Raw genomic sequence first — 23,222 nt, forward strand, 5'->3', positions numbered from 1 at the left:
GTGAGCGAAGCCTAATCTTGACAGAAATCAGGATAAAATAATCTAATTAAAAGAGAATATCAGTAGTGTAAACTTAGGATTTCGGTTTGCAACTTCCAATCTTCATGGTTCTGCATAGATGTAAGATATTAAAAAGTGTGTTGTCCTCTGGCAGGTCTCCCTTAATACACCACCCTGACTTTCCTACTTATTTTTACCGTAATTCATCTTAACCTCTTTTCCTTCAGAGTATTTATTGCTTTAATTTATTGCTTATTTTCCTCTTACAGTATCTTACAAAAGTGAGTACACCCCTCACATTTTTGTGAATATTTTATTATATCTTTTCAAGGGACAACACTGAAGATATGACACTTTGATACAATGTAAAGTAGTCAGTGTACAGCTTGTATAACAGTGTAAATTTTGTGTGCCTTCAAAATAACTCAACACACAGCCATTAATGTCTAAACCGTTGGCAACAAAAGTGAGTACCCCCTAAGTAAAAATGGGCAAATTGTGCCCAAAGTGTCAATATTTTGTGTGGCCACCATTATTTTCCAGCACTGTCTTAACTTTCTTGGACATGGAGTTAACTAGAGCTTCACAGGTTGCCACTGAAATCCTCTTCCACTCCTCCATGATGACATTATGGAGCTTGTGGATAGTGATGGATGAACATCGGCCGGGACGGTTCGCGAACATGATCTCACGAACGTAATCAAATGTTCGCGAACCACAAGTTTGCGGCGGGCCCTATTCACTTTAATGGCAGGCTAACCTGAAAAACCTTCAGCTCATATTTGCAGCCACCAAATACTTAGTAGAAGTGTACAAATAGTCCCACAATGACAAAAATTCAGACAAAAAATATGTATCTTAATCAGGGGACATTTTTATACATCTTAAAGGGAAATTCTTTGAAATGTGCACTGTTGGACCCTAGAAAAATAAAATTTTAGGCCACTGGAGTACGGGCCTTAAAAATTAGGCATTCACCTGACATAAAAGAAATTCTGATTATGTGGCTCGAGGTACATTATGCGGTCAATGGATAAAAATTGTACTGTAGGCCACTGGACTACAGGCCCCAAACATTAGGCATTCACCGGACAGAAAAGATCAAGTGATTATGTGGCTGGAGGTATATTACACAGTCAATGGATATCAATTTTACTGCAGGCCAGTACGAATACAGGTCAAATACATATGTTTAAAAGAACTAAAAATATAAAATTGGGTTAAAAACATGGCCAGCGAAATCCCCCTCTTGAAAAAAACCCTAATGATAATAGTTGAAATTTGATAACACAAATGCTGCACTACCCAAATGCGCTATATAGAAAGTATATTATTCGTATATCACACCCCTGCCTCAATCAGTGTTTTTGGGGGGCAACTGATTAATCACACCAGTAGAAATGATTTGTTCCAATGTCAATTGTCATTCTATGTAGCTGCAGTAAGGCAGCAAAAGGGCACACAAATGCTGCACACAAATGCTGCACTGCCCAAATGCATTATATAGAAAGTCTATAATTGGTATATAACACCCCTGCTTCAATCAATTTTTTTGGGGGGGCAACTGGTAAATCACACCAGTAGAAATTATTTGTTTCAATGTCGTTTGACACTCTGTGTAGCTGAGGTAACGCAGCAAAACCGCAAACTAATGCTGCACTACCTAACTGCACTATATAGAAAGTATATTATTGGTATATCACACCCCTGCTTCAATCCGTTTTTTTGGGGGGCAACTGGTATATAACACTAGTAGAGTTGAGCGGACACCTGGATGTTCGGCCAAGCTTGAAAAAAAAGTTTGGGTTCGGGACCCGAACTTGACCCCAAACCTGAACCCCATTGAAGTCAATGGGGACCCGAACTTTTGGGCACTAAAATGGCTCTAAAATAGTCCTGGAAAGGGCTAGAGGGCTTCAAAAGGCATCAAAATGTGCTTAAGAGCATGACAACTGTTCTGCAAACAAATGTAGATAGGGAAATGACTTAAAATAACATAAAATACAGAAAAATTTAAAATAACAATCTAGATCTAGGAGTAGGAGGTTGAGGAGGCGGTGGATGGGTGTATGTGGCGGTGTAGGTTGACATGGCGGTGTAGGTGGAAGCGGCGGTGAAGGAGGAATAGGTAGCCAACACTGATTTGTGTTATTTTTTATTTTTAAATTGGGACAATATTGGGACATATAACAAAATAAAACTAAGAATAAGTGCACTTGAGTACAAAAATGGATGGTTGAGGCTGGTATAAATGTCTATTCTGCACAAGGTACGGACAAGTCCTGTGGGATCCATGCCTGGTAAGCTTGTCCACATTGGCTGCGGCCTGTGATAATGCTCTCTGCCGTACTAAACACACCTTCACACTATACACTGGCTGCAGGGCAGGTCAGCACCTCCAAGGCTGACAAAGCTTTTCCACATTTTGGCCATGCTAACTCTGCCTTCTCAGGTGCTGGTGGTGCCCCAGCTGCGTTGGCGACCTCTTCCTCCTCCTCTGCCTTCGCCTTGTGCTTCCACTGTGCCCCCGCTGTCAGGTGGGAATGCTATCATCAGCGTGCGCTTGTAGTCGCGCATCTTCCGATCAGTAACACTAAATTTAGTTCCCTGTCAGCAATGCAGAGCAGGGTTTCATTCATGGCAAAAGGGGGTTCATGTCACCCAGCAATACAACAGAGGATTTTGAGAGATTTAGGCCCCTGTCAGCAATGCAGAGCAGGGGTTCATTCACGGCAAAAGGGGGTTCATGTCACCCAGCAATAGAACAGAGGATTATGAGAGATTTAGGCCCCTGTCAGCAATGCAGAGCAGGGGTTCATTCACGGCAAAAGGGGGTTCATGTCACCCAGCAATACAATAGAGGATTTTAAGAGATTTAGGCCCCTGTCAGCAATGCAGAGCAGGGGTTCATTCACGGCAAAAGGGGGTTCATGTCACCCAGCAATAGAACAGAGGATTTTGAGAGATTTAGGCCCCTGTCAGCAATGCAGAGCAGGGGTTCATTCACGGCAAAAGGGGGTTCATGTCACCCAGCAATAGAACAGAGGATTTTGAGAGATTTAGGCCCCTGTCAGCAATGCAGAGCAGGGGTTCATTCATGGCAAAAGGGGGTTCATGTCACCCAGCAATAGAACAGAGGATTTTGAGAGATTTAGGCCCCTGTCACCCAGGCACAGCAGGGGTTCATTCACGGCAAAAGGGGGTTCATGTCACCCAGCAATACAACAGAGGATTTTGAGAGATTTAGGCCCCTGTCACCCAGGCACAGCAGGGGTTCATTCACGGCAAAATGGGGTTCATGTCACCCAGCAATAGAACAGAGGATTTTGAGAGATTTAGGCCCCTGTCACCGAGACACAGCAGGGGTTTGTATACGCCAAAAATGGTAAAATGTCACCCGACAATTGAAAATAAGATTTTTTTCAATTTAGGGCACTAAAATTGGCATTTTTTGAATTAAAATGGCTCTAAAATAGTCATTGAAAACGCTAGAGGGATGTAAAAGGTAGTAAAATGTGCTTAAGAGCATGGCAACTGCTCTGCAAACAAATGTGGATAGGGAAATAACTTAAAATGAAATAAAATAACTAAAAATTACAAATTATTAACCTGCAACTCAGAGAAGGAGGTGGATATGGAGTCGGAGGTTGAGGAGGCGGTGAATGTGGTGTTGTAGGTGGAGGCAGCAATGGAGGAGAAACAGGTAGCCAACAATGTTTTTTTATTTTTTTTTATTGGTGTAGGTAGCCCCCAATATATTGGGACACGTTGGCTGTGGACAGGCGACTGCGTCTGTCTGTAATGACGCCTCCTGCCATGCTAAATACACGTTCAGAGAGTACACTGGCTGCAGGGCAGGCCAGCACCTCCAAGGTATACAGGGCAAGCTCTGGCCATGTGGACAATTTGGAGACCCAGAAGTTGAATGGGGCAGAACCATCAGTCAGTACGTGTAATCGTGTGCACAGGTACTGTTCCACCATGTTGTTCAAATGCTGCCTCCTGCTAACACGCTCCATATCAGCAGTTGGGGCCGGTTGTTGCGGCGAGGTGACAAAGCTTTTCCACATGTTGGCCATGCTAACCCTGCCTTCTGAGTTGCTGGAGCTGACACAGCTGCGTTGGTGACCTCTTCCTCCTCCCCTGCCTTCGCCTTGTGCTTCCACTTGTCCCCCGGCGTCAGTCGGGAATGCTCTCAGGAGCACGTCTACCAGCGTGCGCCTGTAGTCGCGCATCTTCCGATCACGCTCCAGTGAGGGAATTAAGGACGACACATTGTCTTTGTAACGGGGATCCAGCAGGGTGGCCACCCAGTAGTCAGCACACGTTAAAATGTGGGCAACTCTGCAGTCGTTGCGCAGGCACTGCAGCATGTAGTCGCTCATGTGTGCCAGGCTGCCCAGAGGTAAGGACAAGCTGTCCTCTGTAGGAGGCGTATCGTCTGCGTCCTCCGTATCCCCCCAGCCACGCACCAGTGATGGGCCCAAGCTGCGTTGGATACCACCCCGCTGTGAACATGCTTCATCCCCATCCTCCTCCTCCTCGTCCTCCAGTAGTGGGCCCTGGCTGGCCAAATTTGTACCTGGCCTCTGCTGTTGCAAAAATCCTCTTTCTGAGCCACTTCTAAAAGACTGGCCTGAAAGTGTTAGAGATGACCCCTCTTCCTCCTCCTCATCCTGGGCCACATCCTCTTCCATCATCGCCCTAAGGGTTTTCTCAATGAGACATGGAAGTGGTATTGTAACGCTGATAACGGCGTCATCGCCACTGGCCATGTTGGTACTCGAAACAGCGCAACAGGGCACACAGGTCTCGCATGGAGGCCCAGTCATTGGTGGTGAAGTGGTGCTGTTCAGCAGTGCGAGTCACCCGTGCGTGCTGCAGCTGAAACTCCACTATGGCCTGCTGCTGCTCGCACAGTCTCTCCAGCATGTGCAAGGTGGAGTTCCACCTGGTGGGCACGTTGCATATGAGGCGGTGAGCGGGAAGGCCGAAGTTACGCTGTAGAGCAGACAGCCGAGTGGCGGCAGAATGAGAACATCGGAAGCGCGCACAGATGGCCCGCACTTTATGCAGCAGCTCAGACATGTCGGGGTAGTTGTGAATGAATTTCTACACCACCAAATTCAGCACATGTGCCAGGCAAGGGATGTGCGTCAAACCGGCTAGTCCCAGAGCTGCAACGAGATTTCGCCCATTATCGCACGCCACCAGGCCGGGCTTGAGGCCCACTGGCAGCAACCACTCGTCGGTCTGTTGTTCTATACCCCGCCACAACTCCTGCGCGGTGTGGGGCCTGTCCCCCAAACACATTAGTTTCAGAATGGCCTGCTGACGTTTACCCCTGGCTGTGCTGAAGTTGGTGGTGAAGGTCTGTCGCTGACCGGATGAGGAGGTGGTAGAAGAGGAGGAGGAAGCCGAGTAGGAAGAGGAGGCAACAGGAGGCAAAGAATGATGCCCTGCGATCCTTGGCGGCGGAAGGACATGCTCCAAACAGCTCTTCGCCTGGGGCCCAGCCGCCACTACATTTACCCAATGTGCAGTTAGGGAGATATAGCGTCCCTGGCCGTGCTTACTGGTCCACGTATCTGTGGTTAGGTGGACCTTGCCACAGATGGCGTTGCGCAGTGCACACTTGAATTTATCCGATACTTGGTTGTGCAGGGAGGGCACGGCTCTCCTGGAGAAGTAGTGGCGGCTGGGAACGACGTACTGTGGGACAGCAAGTGACATGAGCTGTTTGAAGCTGTCCGTCTCCACCAGCCTGAATGACAGCATTTCAAAGGCCAGCAGTTTAGAAATGCTGGCATTCAGGGTAAGGGATCGAGGGTGGCTAGGTGGGAATTTACGCTTTCTCTCAAAGGTTTGTGAGAGGGAGAGCTGAACACTTCCATGTGACATGGTGGAGATGCTTGGTGACGGAGGTGGTGTTGTTGGTGGCACATCCTCTGTTTGCTGGGCGGCAGGTGCCAACGTTCCTCCCGAGGCGGAGGAAGAGGCTGAGGCAGCAGCAGAAGAGGGAGCAGGAGGAGCCTGAGCCCTTTCTTGGTTTTGAAGGTGCTTACTCCACTGCAGCCTGTGTTTTGCATGTAGATGCCTGGTCATGCAGGTTGTGCTAAGGTTCAGAACGTTAATGCCTCGCTTCAGGCTCTGAAGGCACAGCGTGCAAACCACTCGGGTCTTGTCGTCAGCACATTGCGTGAAGAAGTGCCATGCCAGGGAACTCCTTGAAGCTGCCTTTGGTGTGCTCGGTCCCTGTTGGCGGTGGCCAGTAGCAGGCGAATTGTTTTGGCGACGGCTGCTCTGCTTTTGCACCCTGCTCCCGCTTTTGCTACGCTGTTGGCTCGGTCTCACCACTGCCTCTTTCTCCGAACTCTGAAAGTCAGTGGCACGACCTTCATTCCATGTGGGTTCTAGGACCTCATCGTCCCCTGCATCGTCTTCCACCCAGTCTTCCTTCCTGGCCTCCTTTTCGGTCTGCACACTGCAGAAAGACGCAGTGGTTGAGCGCTAGTGCATTCTATGTTTTCGACCCCTGGGGAAGGGCTAGGTGGATGCCCTTGGGAACCCCTGCCAGCAGAGTCTTCAAACAGCATAAGAGACTGCTGCATGACTTGAGGCTCAGACAGGTTCCCCGATATGCACGGGGGTGATGTGACAGACTGATGGGCATGGTGACAGTGACTTATACACGTGTAATCACAGATGTGCAGTATATTAGAGGGTTTTTTCACCCCAGTAACCAAAAAGCTGTATTTCTGTCCTAAATGTGACAGTGACTTATGCACGTGTAATCACAGATGTGCAGTATATTAGAGGGTTTTTTCACCCCAGTAACCAAAAAGCTGTATTTCTGTCCTAAATGTGACAGTGACTTATGCATGTGTAATCACAGATGTGCAGTATATTAGAGGGTTTTTTCACCCTAACCATAAAGCTGTATTTCTGTCCTAAATGTGACAGTGACTTATGCACGTGTAATCACAGATGTGCAGTATATTAGAGGCTTTTTTCACCCCAGTATGCCAAAGCCGGAATTTATGGCCTAAATGTGACAGTGACTTATGCATGTGTAATCACAGATGTGCAGTATATTAGAGGGTTTTTTCACTCTAACCAAAAAGCTGTATTTCTGTCCTAAATGTGACAGCTACTTATGCACGTGTAATCAAAGATGTGCAGTATATTAGAGGGTTTTTTCACCCCAGTATGCCAAAGCCGTATTTATGGCCTAAATGTGACAGTGACTTATGCACGTGTAATCACAGATGTGCAGTATATTAGAGGGTTTTTTCACCCCAGTAACCAAAAAGCTGTATTTCTGTCCTAAATGTGACAGTGACTTATGCACGTGTAATCACAGATGTGCAGTATATTAGAGGGTTTTTTCACCCCAGTAACCGAAAAGCTGTATTTCTGTCCTAAATGTGACAGTGACTTATGCAGGTGTAATCACAGATGTGCAGTATACTAGAAGTTTTTTTCACCCCAGTAACCAAAAAGCTGTATTTCTGTCCTAAATGTGACAGTGACTTATGCACGTGTAATCACAGATGTGCAGTATATTAGAGGGTTTTTTCACCCCAGTAACCAAAAAGCTGTATTTCTATCCTAAATGTGACAGTGACTTATGCACGTGTAATCACAGATGTGCAGTATATTAGAGAGTTTTTTCACCCCAGTAACCAAAAAGCTGTATTTCTGTCCTAAATGTGACAGTGACTTATACATGTGTAATCACAGATGTGCAGTATATTAGAGGGTTTTTTCACCCCAGTAACCAAAAAGCTGTATTTCTGTCCTAAATGTGACAGTGACTTATGCACGTGTAATCCCAGATGTGCAGTATATTAGAGGGTTTTTTCACCCCAGTAACCAAAAAGCTGCATTTCTGTCCTAAATGTGACAGTGACTTATGCACGTGTAATCCTAGATGTGCAGTATATTAGAGGGTTTTTTTACCCCGGTATGCCAAAGCTGTATTTCTGGACTTGCAGATAGCCTATGCTGGTGCACTATCGTTGCATAAAATGGCTGCCGATCATGTATTGATATTGACTAACTGAAGAAAAAAAAAAGTTCGTTTTCAGCAGTAGTTGGCTCAGGGCAGGCTTAAAGAAATTGTGCACTGCACCCACAAAACACTTTTTCTGTAGATCGCTGAGTACATAAATCAGTTCTTGATAAGATTTCTCCCTGATCTCTCCCTCACAGCAGCTGCAGCCTCTCCCTACACTAATCCGAGCAGAGTGACGGGCGGCGCTACGTGACTCCAGCTTAAATAGAGGCTGGGTTACATGCTGCAGTTGGCCAATCACAGCCATGCTAATAGTATATTGTAAGTATATTACACCCCTCAGTAAGTCACACCTATCAATAGCACACCTATACCAGTCCTTAAAAGGACTTTTGTGGACCTATTAGCTAGCGTTTGGTGTCCCTAACAGTCTGTCCCTGCTCCACACAGCAACATCTCCCTACACTGGCAAAAGACTGAATAAAAATGGCAGCCAGATCGGGTTTATTTATAATGTAGGGGGTGTGTCCATGTGCTGAAATGTCTCAATTTGCTGTCCTGTACCACCTGATGGATGTGTCATGGGTCAAAGTTCTTCACAATGTAAAAGAATATGGCGCTGGCGGACATCGCCATATGTTCGCCAGTTTGGCGAACCGCAAGGCCATCTCTACCTGTGGATGTTAGAGACCTTGTGCTCCTCCACCTTCTAATTGAGGATACCCCACAGATGCTCAATAGGGTTTAGGTCTGGAGACATGCTTTGCCTTCCAGCACCTTTACCATCCAGTTGTCATCTTGGAGGTGTGTTTGGGGTCGTTATCGTGTTGAAATATTGCCCTGCAGCCTAGTTTCCAAGGAGAGGGGATCATGCTCTGCTTCAGTATGTCACAGTACATGTTGGCATTCATGGTTCCCTCAATAAACTGTAGCTGCCCACAGCTGGCAGCACTCATGCAGCCCCAAACCATCACACTCCTACCATCATGCTTAACTGTAGGCAAGACATATTAGTCTTTGTTCTCCTCACCTAGTTGCCACCACACACGCTTTACACTATCTGAACCAAATAAGTTTATCTTGATCTCATCAGACCACAGGACATGGTTCCAGTAATCCATGTCCTTAGTCTGCTTGTCTTCAGCGAACTGTTTGCAGGCTCTAGGGTACATTTACATGTCCGCATTATGGGTCCACAACCGTTCCACAATTTTGCAGAAAGGGTGCAGACCCATTTATTTTCAATAGGGCCGCAAAAGATGCGGACAGAACACTGGGTGCTGTCCGCATCCGCACTTCCGTTCCGCGGCCATGCAAAAAAGCCACGGACAAGAAAAGCCACGGAGAAGAAAAGGCATTACAATTATAGTGCCGGCCATGTGCGGTCCTCAATATGCTTAACGCACATGGCCAGTGTCCGTGTTTAGCGGATCCAAAATTTGCGGACCGCAAGACACTTGCTGACATGAGAATGGACACTTATTGTGCATCATCTTTAGAAGAGGCTTCCTTCTGGGATGACAGCCTTGCAGACCAATTTGGTGCACTGTGCAGTGAATGGTCTGAGCACCCCTTTAACCTCTGCAGCAATGCTGGCAGCAATCATACGTCTATTTTGAAAAGACAACCTCTGGATATGATGCTGAACATGTGCACTCAACTTCTTTGGCCGACCATGGCGAGGCCTTTTCTGGTGGAATCTGTCTTGTTAAACAGCTGTACTGTCTTGTGTGGATACCTTTTACAGATTTTGCATAGGTGCACTGGAACTTAATGTTATGGCCTGTCATCTATACTATATTCCTTCCTTCCCTGTTTGCTTCACATCTTAATATTTACGTTCTCCAATAATCTGTCCTCCTTCTGTCCATATTTCCCTCCCTTGTTTTTCCAGTCTTCACTAGTCAACTATTCTTTGACATCTTGCAGACTCACTAGAACTCTTTTTTTTCTCTCCTTGCTTCTCCATCTTTACCCCCTTCTTTTCACCCTCCTCCTCTCTACAGTCCCCCTCCCCCTCTTCCCACTCTCCTTCCCTAGTCAATCACTTTCATACGTTTACTCATTTCCCTCCTTCCTCCTTGTGTCATATTCCTTATTTTCCATTACACTTATCTTTAGTCTTCTGTAAGAGCTACATATGCACACTCTTTCTGCTTCAGTAAAATTTAAGACACTTTACACCCAAAAAATTATTCACTTTTATTCCCACCATATTGTTCTTCTAATCATCTTCCTTCCCTACTTATGCAATGTGCTGAAAGTAAACATTCCTTCCTACTCTCCTTCCTTGCATCTATCAGTTTTTTCAGTTCTTTAATTCGCCTTCTGTTCTTTTGTTTTGACTACCTCCATTAACTATCTATCTATCTATCTATCTATCTATCTATCTATCTATCTATCTATCTATCTTTCTTTTATTCATTCCATCCTTCAATCCATGTGCTGGAAGTAAACATTCTTTCTTTTCGTACTTCCCTCTTGTCCTTTTATTTATTTACTTTCTTTTCTTCTGTTCTCTCCTTAACTTTCTTAATTTCTTCTTTCCTTCTGTTGTTCCTCCTGTCTTTTATACAATGCGCAGAACGTAAACATTGCCCGTAGTACAATATCATGTTCCCTCTTGATCTCCTCCCCTTCTTTACTCAGTACATTCGCTTGCATCACTTTTACTTTCCAACCTTATCATATTTGCTCACTGCCATCTGTCCTCCTTGTCTCATACTTCAGTTCTCCTCCAGTCTCCCCTAAGAACTTCATATATCAACTCCGCCTGCATCACCTCTTCTCTCTCCCATCACTAACACTCACCAGCGGCCACTTACACTTTTCTCCCCCCTTTTGCACTCCCCTTCCTTCTACTCTCCCCCACTCTACCCCCTCCTTCTCTCTACCCTTTCCCTTGTTTCTCTCTTCTCCCACATCCCCCTCCCATTCTTCCCACTCCCCCCCTTTCCCTTTTTCTCCTCCCTCTCTCACTACTTCTTCCTCCCCTCCCTCCTCTTTCCCTGCCCCCTCCCTCTCTTGTCTTTTGCTAGAGCAAGCAACAAGGATTTGGAAGTAATGCGGTGCTGCTGCGTGGAGATTAGGACGAGACCTGAATATTTATGAGCTGGCTTGGGGGAAACTGCCTTGCACACTCACTGTGTGTTTACTTGCTTCTTTGTTCCTCCCCATTTCCATCAAACTTGAAACACTTTCTTTATCCTCCTCCTCCTGTGACACTACTTCTCCTTTTTTTTTTCTTCCTGGATATACTTTGTTTGTGCGAAGAACCATAGATTCCATATTTTCCTTACCTCCTTATAAACTACTTGCACGGATGAAGCAAGATCCACAGGTAAATGAGGTTGTTTTTTTTGTTTTGTTTTTGCATTTTTATGTTCTTTCTTCTGGTTCCTTTTGGTTGTGCTTCTTGGATTGGTTATGTTGTGATGGAGTACAGCTGTGCACTGCAAGGATGACAAACTTTATCAGCTTGGCATCTTTCATGGTGGGATCATGGTCATGGAAAGGAGTAGACTCATCTTAGTTCTTTTTCCATGGATATTTACAGGAAAGAGGTAGGAGATACTCATTGAGATCCATCTATCACTTTGCTTCCTTCCCCATCATTAACATCTTTCGACTATCACCACGGGGAGGGGGGTTTGAAACCCATCTCCCTTCGAGCTCTTGTACTTGGACCATCAGAACTCTTTTAGATGGCTGTTACCTACAGTTTGTTGTCCTCCTGCATGGTTTCTGGTAAGGGAAGAAGAAGTTGTCACTGCAAGAGTCCATCCAAGATGAATCATGACATACCGCTCAATGACACATCAGTAACATGATGTACACTCATGTCTGTCGTATTCCCTCATTCTCTACTTTGTGAACACCCCATAACAGTGTGGCATTCCAGTTAAGCCATGTCAAGGTTGTTGAGTTTATTGTGTGCACCATTTTTCTCTAGAACCACACTCACATAGAACTACTAGTTACATAGCTTTTCTTTGGCTTTTTTTTTCTAGGCGTCCATTTTGAGTTGGTCGACATGTTTTAGGAAGGTGTACAAAACGTGCACTCTTTGGATGACTTTGATTAGAGGAGGTGGGAGAGCGGGTGTTTATTTCATGAGTGGCTCAGCAGCAGCAGATGGGTGTTGGAAGTGCCCTTTGTTGCAGATTGCTGCGGCAGTCGATCCATTGAGCACTTTTTTTTCCTCCTCCTCTCTTTACTGAGACACTTTCACTCTCTTTTCTTGGCATGACAAAGTTAACTCTGTGCTTGCCAGAAGTAAAAAAAAAAAAAGGAAAAACTTTAGTGTGCACCTTCTATAAGATATAGTAAACAGGTGCCTTGAGGAAGGGTGCATAGGGATACAAGTAGATCATAGAATATAAGTTACATTGTATGGTATATTCATTGCTGCTATGTATATTAGTGTGGGGGTTCTTAGCACACATTTTGATGAAATTGCATGTGCCCACCTGCCACGTCATGGCAATCTGGGTTCGTATGCTAACATATTATTTGTATAACAGGAGACATACTTGCTTGCCAGAAGTGTAGTTCCCCCCCCCCCTTCTTTTAGCCCTCCTCCCTGGTTGTTCTGTGCCGGAAATGGGAGGGGGAGGCAATGTGTGTTGTGTGGTCGTGCGCCTTTCAGCACCATGGACAGATGCCATTGAAAAGCTTTCTTCTTCCTCTCGGTGTAGTGCAATGCACAATCAGAACTTTCACACCGTGCCTTGTAGAAGAAGCCTTGAGTGTGTGTGTGTGTACAGGGGGTACTGGTTGTTGTTTTGTGATACCCTAGGGCGCGTTTGTGCTGCTTTCATATTTCTTTCCACCCCCCACCCTCTTTGAATGAATCGATCGAGCTTCCTTAGGAATGCAGCAGTTTTCAGCACTAAACTTAAGACAGCTCCTTTTCCTTTCGACCTCTCCTAATCCCCCATCCCTCCTTCATCCTCATCTGTTGCCTCAGGTCCTTGATTTAAGCTTCTTCTCCTACTTCTGCTCGAGTTTGGAAACCTTGTCATGTTAATGAGGGTTTGTCAGCACTCTCAGTTTGATAGTGGAAGCTTCCATTTTGTGCGTGGAAAGGGGTGTTGGTTTTTTTCTTAACATGGAGAAAAGTCTGCAGAGTTTGAGATGGGGGATGGGGCCCCATTCATGCTGAACATTACCATTTTGATTGCTTTGATGCCATTTTCGGAGGGGGAGGGGATAAAATCCACCCCCCCTTCCACCTTCTACTCACATAGAACACACAAAGATGTTTAATCACAGTACGCAATCAGAAATCAGATACTTTCCTATTTAGCAAAACAAATCTTTCACCGAAGGTTGTTAGACCTTTAATGGAGTACCAGGAGCAAGCTGTTGACTTCAGTTCCTATCAATGGTGCAGATTTTTTTTTCTACCGCAACAATGCAATGCTGGGTCCTCTCAGCCTGTTTATATTCCGCTTTACGAAGCACATCTGCAGTCATTTCTCCTGCATCGGGAAGAAGTATAGGCACCCTTCTCATATGCCTACAAGATCCCCTCCCCGACTCCATATTGATATACATGCATATATTGGTGTTTTACTCCTATATTATGATGAAATAGATTGGATTGTAGTCAGCTGGAGCAGTCCATCTTTTTATGCATTTCTACACACACAAGTCAATTCATGATCAACAATTGTAGAGTTTAAGAAGAGTTTATGCTTACAGTATGGAACGCTGTTGGGTATAAATGACGAGATTATTAGGCCTTCATCTATTAGTTTGGAGAAGCTACGTGTGTCATGTCCTCTCCACCGTAATGACTGCAGACCATCGCACATTCCACTCCAGATTTTTTTTTTGCTTCTTAAGTTGGTTTTTTTTGCTGTCTTTTTTCACCTGCTAATATTATCTTGTGTCCATCCGCCACCGTCGCCGCCATTATCTTTCTTAGTTTATAGAACTGCTTCATAAACTGTACTTTGAGCGAGTGATTTATCGTCACACATTATCATTCAGTTCATTGCTCCATTTTTTTCATTGCTCTATAAATCTCATTGGCCGAGGTCTAATAATCTGATGCGTGTTGTCATCCCATCCCGCTACTGACTTAATTCTTGTCACACAACATGCAGCCAGTTAAATATGGAGCTTGTTGAGGAAGGGCTGCAGCACTGTGGGGGGATTGAGACCACAGCTGCTTGTTTGCATTACATATTGCCTCGATGATATTACCTTGCCCTTTGTTTTTTTGAATCCATCGGCTTCTTGTGTTCGGTGAAGGAACTTATTTACGCTGTTGCGGTTTCTGCCGTCGCTTTTAACGATGACCGATGATGATAAAGTTTATAAAACATCTTTATTAGTCAATCCCATGATTCCTCCGCACATAGCTACAGTGCCGGGTATTGTCCTAGCACAAGTTTGCCCTTTAGACCTTTCATCATTAATGGATGTTTATTGCCTTCTTACGGTTGTCAAGTGTCTCTCTTTTGTATACTGTGTATGTAATGGTGACAACGTATTGACTGTTTTATCAATGTCATTTCATTTTGCCCTGATGTTCATACACCTTTGCCAATGTGATATGTAAAGATGTGATTAGAGCTGATTTCCAGGCCATCACAAGCTGGCCATACACGTGAAATAATTCACCCAAATGTGAAGACTGGACCAAAGTTGGGGTGCTGTCCAGATATAACATAAGGAAAATCTCCCTTCAATGATGTGATTCAAGGACTAGCCATAGGTTATAAGGTGTCCTGTTATTTCCGTCTATTGGTGCGTATTATACCATAGACAGCATAAATAGTACTGTCATATAGAGCAAAAATATCCATACCATACACTACCTAATTATTATTATTATTATAATATACTGCCCAAATAATGCCATACAGTGCACAAATATCCTTACTAGGCTTAATATAGGGTGATTATAGTAAATCATGTGGGCCACGGGAAGCTCCGTCTCTACTAAGCCCCACCCCTTTTCTTTACACTTTAGAAACGTGTCGAAAAGCACGCAAAAAATCACACTGTGGCACAAATATGACATTCTCCACAACTTTTGTCACTTTTTTGGCCTGCAAGGCTTAGTAAATCTCCCCCCCCCCCCCATGTGTCCACATAACAATGCCATGCAATACCCAAGTAAAAATGTCAAGCAGAACCCAAATTAGATTGTCATAGGAAGTGGCCAAAGAACATATATAGCTAGGTGCGCATTCACACGACCGTATTCGTTATTGTGGACTACAAATTGCGGATCCGCCAAACAGATATACAGGATGCGTGCCTTCTGCATTTTGCGGAAAAAAACATCGTTCTCTATGATAGAAATACAAACAGAAATACGGACAAGAATAGGACATGTTCTATGTTTTTTGTGGGGCCACGGAACAGAAGTGCGGCACATCGTGTGCTGTCTGCATCTTTTGCTGCCCCATTGAAATGAATAGGTTTGCATCTGATCTGCAAAATTGCGGAATGGATTCGGACAGAGAAATACGGTTGTTTGAATGGGCTCTAAGGAAGGATGCAGCTGTCCATCTGTTGGCCCATGGAGCAAGAGTGGGATTGTCATGGTGTGCGTTCTGTGTGCTCCAGTCATCAGAACCAGTGGTGAAGTGCCTAGTGTGACCATACTAGCCACATACCCCTAAAGTCGGCCTCGTGTAATTTTTCATTCTGATTTCTTCTCAATGAAGAGGGAAGTATCAAATGAAGGGGATCAGTTGCCATATCAACATGTCTATATCTCACCATGTATGGCCACCTCAAGGGTGGTGCTTTACTTGTAATACTAATACTGTACAAGAAGTGTGTGGAAACATGAATGTGTAATATGAAAATGTACAGATCTGTAAGTGATTGTTATACCAGTAACTCACAATGTCTACTGAGTCAAACAAAATGGCTGCTGCCAATAGCCATCTTTCACGGACATCGGATATATGTAATAATAAAATGGCTGACCTGATATCCATGTCTACAGTCTGATACGCTGCCACCTGTAGGCTGGAGCTTGTAGTTCTACAACGGCCTAAAAGGTTTTCCAGGACTGCTGAAAACTTTACTTCTGGCAGAAGACGTTTCTTTTGTTGGGAGGGCTTCTGTAATCCTGGTAATGTATGCACACGTATCATGGCTCTTAGTAAATCCAGAGGGATCAGAGATTTGACTGACTCTTATCATCTGCATACTTAGGCTATGCTGGATAATAGTATGGTAATTGGATGGGGTGTTTGTGCAGTGGCCTGTCAGGGAGGTGCAGAGGATGAGAGTAGTGATTGTGGTTGGTGGTACTAAGGCTACTTTCACACTTGCGTTTTGTCTTTCCGTTTGTGAGATCCGTTCAGGGCTCTCACAAGTGGTCCAAAACGGATCAGTTTTGCCCTAATGCATTCTGAATGGAAAAGGATCCGTTCAGAATGCATCAGTTTGTCTCCGTTCCGCCTCCATTCCGCTTTGGAGGCGGACATCAAAACGCTGCTTACATTGTGTGTCGGGACGGATCCGTTTGGCTCAGTTTCGTCAGACGGACACCAAAACGCTGCAAGCGTTTTCACTGACACAATATGGCACAATAGAAAACGGATCAATGGTGTTCAAAACTGATCCGTTTTGGCAATGTTAAAGATAATGCAAACGGATCCATTCTGAACGGATGCATGCGGTTGTATTATCGGTGCGGATCCGTCTGTGCAGATCCATGATGTATCCGCACCAAACGCGAGTGTGAAAGTAGCCTAACATTCAGTAGTCTGCAGTGGCAACCTCCCCTCCACCTCGCCCCCTGGGACCGTACAGTGAATGGAGGGCACACCCTTTCTTCCCTGGGGGCACACCCTGGTGTTGGAGCTTCTGACTGGTGATAATTTGGGTTCTCCTGATGTCAGATATTTGGCAGGATGGTGAAAGACTCAGTAACCAGGCCGGTTGATATCAATAAAAAGTCTTTCTTTACTAAAATGCAGAATAGGAGTAGTAGTACAGCTGGCAATGGCAATAGCAATGCACAATCCCAAGGCATATAACACACAGTAATCAGTCCCCAATAGTAGCGTATGGACAACAGCAATGATGGGGATTGTAGTACTCCTTCTCTTAGTCCTTCTAAACAGTGGCGTATCCAAGCTATGGCAGCCATGGCTAGTGCCATAGGCGCCAAGCGGGGGGGGCGACAAAAAAAAAAATATCATGAAAAAAAAATTCCCACCCATTCTGCAGCCACCTCCTTTAGCCCCAGCGCTGGCGGCGGCACGCAAATTAACTTGGAAAGTACTTTTACCTTGGCTGGACAGTCTGGACTGAGGGCTGGCATGTAGGAGAAAGACAGGCGCCCCCATGATTTTCTATGAATGGGATCGCCCAGTCCGTCCGTGTATCTGCTAACTTGCAGAGGCTCCGCCTCCAGCTCCGCCTCAAGCTCCGCCTACCCTCCTCTGCGTATCGTAGCTTCATTTATCCAAGCGTGTCACTCGTGAGGTGACTGACTGCACTGAGGTGAAGTGAGGAGAAGAACTGTGAGAAGTTGGACGATTGGACCCCCAGCCAGGCAGCACTGCTAGTCTGCTACGGTACACACACACATCATGATCACACTGTATAATGATGTACTGACATTCTGCAATCTGCCAAGCACTGCAGGCAACCTAATAAATGTAACCTTGCTAAATACCTAATATAGTGCTGCTAAATATATGGAATAAATAAATTAGAATTATGCATAGATATCCTAAATAAAGTGATTTGTGCAAGTTGTACCTGCTGTTGCACAAATCACTTTATTTATATCTATGGCTATGCATAATTATAATTAATTTAATCCATATTGTGCAAGCACTATATTGGATGGGCTGCTTGCTTCTGTTTGAGACTGTCATGATGCCAGGCTTAGGCTATTGTCACACTGGGGCGTTGCGCTATTGGCGGTAAAGCGTCTCTATTTGAGCGGCGCTTTACTGTAGTTTTTGCGGCGCTATTCAGCCGCTAGCAGGGCGCCTCAAATATGCGGCTCGCAGGACTTTGAGCTTCCACTAGCTGCCCAAAAAGGGTTAAAACCGCCCGCAAAATGCAGCTTGCAGCGGTGCATTGCTGGCGGTTCGGCGGCGCTGCCCATTGATTTCAATGGGCAGTGGCGCTTTCGAATCAGTGTGTACACTGTTCCTACAGCGCCTCAAAGATGTGGCTAAAAGGACTTTTTTTATTGTCCTGCCAACGCACCGCTCCAGTGTTAAAACCCTCTGGCTTTCACATTGGAGTGCTCTATTTTGTAGCGCTGTAGCACCTGCAAAGCGCCCTGAAAGAGCGGCTCCATTCACTCCTGTGTGAAGAAAGCCAGAGGGCTTTAACACTGGAGCAGTGCGTTTGCAAGCAGCATCTTTGAGGCGCTGTAGGAGTGGCTCCTAAAGTGCCCCTGCCCATTGAAATCAAAGCGGTGCTTTGCAGGCGTTTTTTTTAACCCTTTCTCGGCCGCTAGCGGGAGTTAAAAGCGCCCCGCTAGCGGCTGAACAGTGCCGCAAAAAAGACGGTAAAGCGCCGTTAAAAATAGCAGCACTTTACCACCGACGCCCCCACCCCCCCAGTGTGAAAGAGGCCTTAAAGTCATCATCAGGTGCGATTGTGCGTATGTGCTAAGCAGACAGGGCCGCTGGTGATCCTACTTCCTCTCTCCCCCCAGGGGCGCAGTTTCAGTGCTTGCCATAGGCGCCATTTTCACTAGATACGCCTCTGCTTCTAAAGTCTCTCAACAGAACCTTAGGCGGGCAATGGAATTCTTGTTAAATGCTTCTGCTTCTGTTGGACATATTATACAACTATCTATCTATGTCATATCTATCTATCTATCTATCTATCTCATATCTATCTATCTATCTATCTATCTATCTCCTATCTATCTATCTATCTATCTATCTATCTATCTATCTATCTATGTCATATCTATCTATCTATCCATCTATCTCTGCAAGCCTATGGAAACAAACTTAAAACAGTTTTCTGAGGGAATTACTTTAATTAAAAATGCAGTGAGATAAAATACCGATCATTAGTCACCTCACAGGAAATGTCTTGGACTGGCTGCAGCAGTGAACCACCTCGGTCAGTGATCGGCTGAGCAGACCGTCCAAGCAATTTCTTTTGTGTCGAGAACAGGAACCGGATAGGACTATGGTCAAATTGCGGCCTCAGGGTGAGGTAAGTAATGATGATTTTCTGTTTTAACTCACTTCAACTCCATTTTTAACTTAAACGATTCCCTCAGAAACCCCTTTAAGATGAGTTGAGTATGTCAAATGCAATTATGTTGCATTAGCAAATTAAGTTCTGCTACTTCTCTATATGTTTAGAATTACACATATGTTAAATGGCATTCCTTTTTTTTCTCATTCTGTAGTATTTTTGGATTCTGCTTGTGCTTCACAAATGTTCTCAAGGAGTAACATTTGTAGTACAAGGAATAATATTATCAGCGCCAATGCTATGAGACGTGGATAGTAAAGTATGTTAGAAAATGCAATGAGAAGGAGTAGAGACAGCTCCATCCTCTGTCACCAGACACCAGAAAATGCAGTTAACGTGTCAGGAAAAAAGTTATATGATAGCAGTGCACACCTCACACCCCTCAACCCAATCCTCTGGGATTACTATGGCTTTTAATATATAGGTTCATGTAGTTGCTTATCCATGCTTTCTTTCTTTTTTTCAATTTGGACTTTCCTGACCCATTTTCAAAATGTAAACAAATCCCTCTGGTTTGTTTCCATCCTGTATGTAGCACTTCCTGTTGCTGCACCCAACCAAACCCATGATGCACTTCTCCTTTCTCTGCCACAGCCCCCTAACAACGCTCAGCTAGGTTACAGCTCCTCCCACCCATCTAATTACATACACTCCTCCCCTATCACTGCCCCTAACAACTCTCAGCTAGGTTACAGCTCCTCCCACCCAGCTAGTTACATAGACACTCCCCTATCACTGCCACTGTTGATGCTTTGACACATCCATGGACATAACATCATAGGAAATAACAAAGAGCTGCATGGACATGGTCAAGTGACTGTAAAAGAAATACATTGCAAAATTACAGCTGCCGTCCTAAATGATTATTTTAAAGGATGTTGATGCAAACAGAAAAACCCCTTTAAGCCCCAAGTAACTACAGTTAATGAGCTCAACTTCTGCAATGATCTCTGCCTAAAGGACATTTTAAGGTTTTGATGAAGTTACCCTTTAAGACTTTGAAGTTGTTTTCTTTATAGCTGCATTAGGTATATTAAATACATCTTCTTATACAAATGATATGTGTTGATTTTGGTTTTATTTGGAGGCTTGTGTTGATAACTTGTTTCTTGGGGTTTTCATAAGATGGTATGTCCGTAGATGTATACATAAAAGAAAGTCTGTAAAAAACTAAGTACTCTAACTTATTTGCATTATACGAAAGGTTCTAGTGCTACTAAATCACAATGGATATTTGAAAATGTCTGTTATTGATTCAGCTATGGTGTAGGCCTCAGGAACAGTATGGACCCGAACAGAGTCCATAGGAAACGGGAGAGGTGGTATTTTGGGAATAAGCCAGAGGGTTTTTATTAGGACATACCTGTAATTTGAAAATAATATTAATTGAAAAGTGATCTCTGGGTCTGCTGCTTTTTTTTTTTTACAAATGTTTACTGTTATATAAATGCTGCTTGTTCAGATAATGGACCTTCTTGGATGCAATGACGTTGCTTCGCCCAGATACAAATCACCACCGGCAGGAGCCACGTATAGTACTGCTTTGCTCCTACATGGCAGAAGAGTCACTAGGCCACCTCAAATTCCAGAGCTACTTGTCTCTTTTGGTTACACCTCTGTACATCTTGGCATACAGATTCAATGGGGGAGATGTATCAAGCTGGTGTAAAGGAAAACTGGCTTAGTTGCCCATAGCAACCAGTCAGATTCTACCTTTCATTTTTCACAGCTCCTTTGTAAAATGAAGAGTGGAATCTGATTGGTTGCTATGGGCAACTAAGCCAGTTCTACTTTACACCAGTTTTATAAATCACCCCCAATGTACCTAAACCAGGATGTTTCTTTGCACCAGCAAGCTCATAACTTCTGACCCATGTAGCCTTCTTGAATACAGTATATACAGTACAGACCAAAAGTTTGGACACACCTTCTCATTCAAAGAGATTTCTTTATTTTCATGACTATGAAGGCATCAAAACTATGAATTAACACATGTGGAATTATATACATAACAAACAAGTGTGAAACAACTGAAAATATGTCATATTTTAGGTTCTTCAAAGTAGCCACCTTTTGCTTTGATTACTGCTTTGCACACTCTTGGCATTCTCTTGATGAGCTTCAAGAGGTAGTCCCCTGAAATGGTCTTCCAACAGTCTTGAAGGAGTTCCCAGAGATGCTTAGCACTTGTTGGCCCTTTTTCCTTCAATCTGCGGTCCAGCTGACCCCAAACCATCTCGATTGGGTTCAGGTCCGGTTACTGTGGAGGCCAGGTCATCTGGCGCAGCACCCCATCACTCTCCTTCATGGTCAAATAGCCCTTACTTTTAAAGTTTTCCCAATTTTTCGGCTGACTGACTGACCTTTATTTCTTAAAGTAATGATGGCCACTCGTTTTTCTTTACTTATCTGCTTTTTTCTTGCCATAATACAAATTCTAACAGTCTATTCAGTAGGACTATCAGCTGTGTATCCACCTGACTTCTCCTCAACGCAACTGATGGTCCCAACCCCATTTATAAGGCAAGAAATCTCACTTATTAAACCTGACAGGGCACACCTGTGAAGTGAAAACAATTTCAGGGGACTACCTCTTGAAGCTCATCAAGAGAATGCCAAGAGTGTGAAAAGCAGTAATCAAAGCAAAAGGTGGCTACTTTGAAGAACCTAGAATATGACATATTTTCAGTTGTTTCACACTTGTTTGTTATGTATATAATTCCACATGTTCATAGTTCATAGTTTTGATGCCTTCAGTGTGAATCTACAATTGTCATAGTCATGAAAATAAAGAAACCTCTTTGAATGAGAAGGTGTGTCCAAACTTTTGGTCTGTACTGTACCTATAGTCTGTTATGTTTTCTCCACATTGACCAGTTAATAATGCATTAAGCTGCCATTTACATTATTTGACCAGGTCGCTCTGTTTCTTTGATGCCATTGATGACAGGCTTCTGTGGTGAGAAGGGAGCAGAGGTGCTGTTGAAATTCCCAATACATGCGTATAATTGTAATGTGAAGCACCCTTAAGTGTTTGAGGACTCCATTTGACGCCGTTATAAACCATCATGTTGCTAATCAGCATTGTGCATCTCCTCTCCTCTTTTATCGCCAACACACCATTAAATAGAAAAGGGAGAACAGAGATAACACACAGAGATAGGCTGATGACAACAGGTGTCAATAGCATGTATGGTTGCAGTGCTTGTAGGGGTTGTCACCGAGGAATGTCACATAAATCTGCACTGATATACAGAGTTCCAGTCTCACCCTGTCCCATGTTATACCATGATTAAAAATTAGTCATGAACGAGGAAGCTCAGGATGAAAGGAGCTAGAGGTTTCTCCCATATCAGTTGTGGCTGCAGCGCATGATAGTATAAAAAGAGAAAGTGAATTTTAAAAAAAGAAGATAATTTTCAAATATAATAAATTAAGCTTGTCTGAAGTCTGGTTCTTTTATGTTAAATCACAAACTTCCGAGGTACTGAGTAACTTATTACTGCCACATATGTATCTCTGTTCTAAGGCTACATCTACATGACAGTGAAAAAAAATGGCCATTAAAAACGGATACACTGTTCATGGCCATTTTGCATCAGCGTATGCATCCATTTTCTGGCGCATATGCCTTTCAAAGGCCAATTTGCATACATTTTGCATTAGTTTTTAATGCCCGATAAAAACAGGCATTAAAAAATGGATCTAAGGCCTCTTTCACACGACCGTTTTTTTTTTCCGTTTACGGTCGTGTGAAAAAAAAAACGGAATGTACTCCGTATGCATTCCGTTTCCGTATTTCAGTTTTTCCGTTCCGTTGAAAGATAGAACATGTCCTATTATTGCCCGCAAATCACGTTCCATGGCTTCATTCAAGTCAATGAGTCCGCAAAAAAAAGGAACACATAGGGAAATGCATCCGTATATCTTACGTATCCGTTCCGTTTTTTGCGGAACCATCTATTGAAAATGTTATGCCCAG

General features: G+C 44.2%; 1 protein-coding gene across 1 annotated transcript in view; it reads left to right on the forward strand.

Annotated features, from left to right (window-relative positions):
• Positions 1 to 104: 104 nt before the first annotated feature.
• PHF21B (PHD finger protein 21B) overlaps positions 105 to 23,222 on the forward strand; it is a 140,280-nt gene continuing 117,162 nt past the window's right edge. The window contains exons 1-3 of the mRNA XM_040435193.1: positions 105 to 120; positions 270 to 281; positions 11,107 to 11,357. Of these exons, the coding sequence (XP_040291127.1) occupies positions 105 to 120; positions 270 to 281; positions 11,107 to 11,357 (279 nt within the window). The remainder of the gene's footprint in view (positions 121 to 269; positions 282 to 11,106; positions 11,358 to 23,222) is intronic.

Source organism: Bufo bufo, chromosome 1, assembly GCF_905171765.1.
Source record: "Bufo bufo chromosome 1, aBufBuf1.1, whole genome shotgun sequence".
NCBI classification, from domain to species: domain Eukaryota; kingdom Metazoa; phylum Chordata; class Amphibia; order Anura; family Bufonidae; genus Bufo; species Bufo bufo.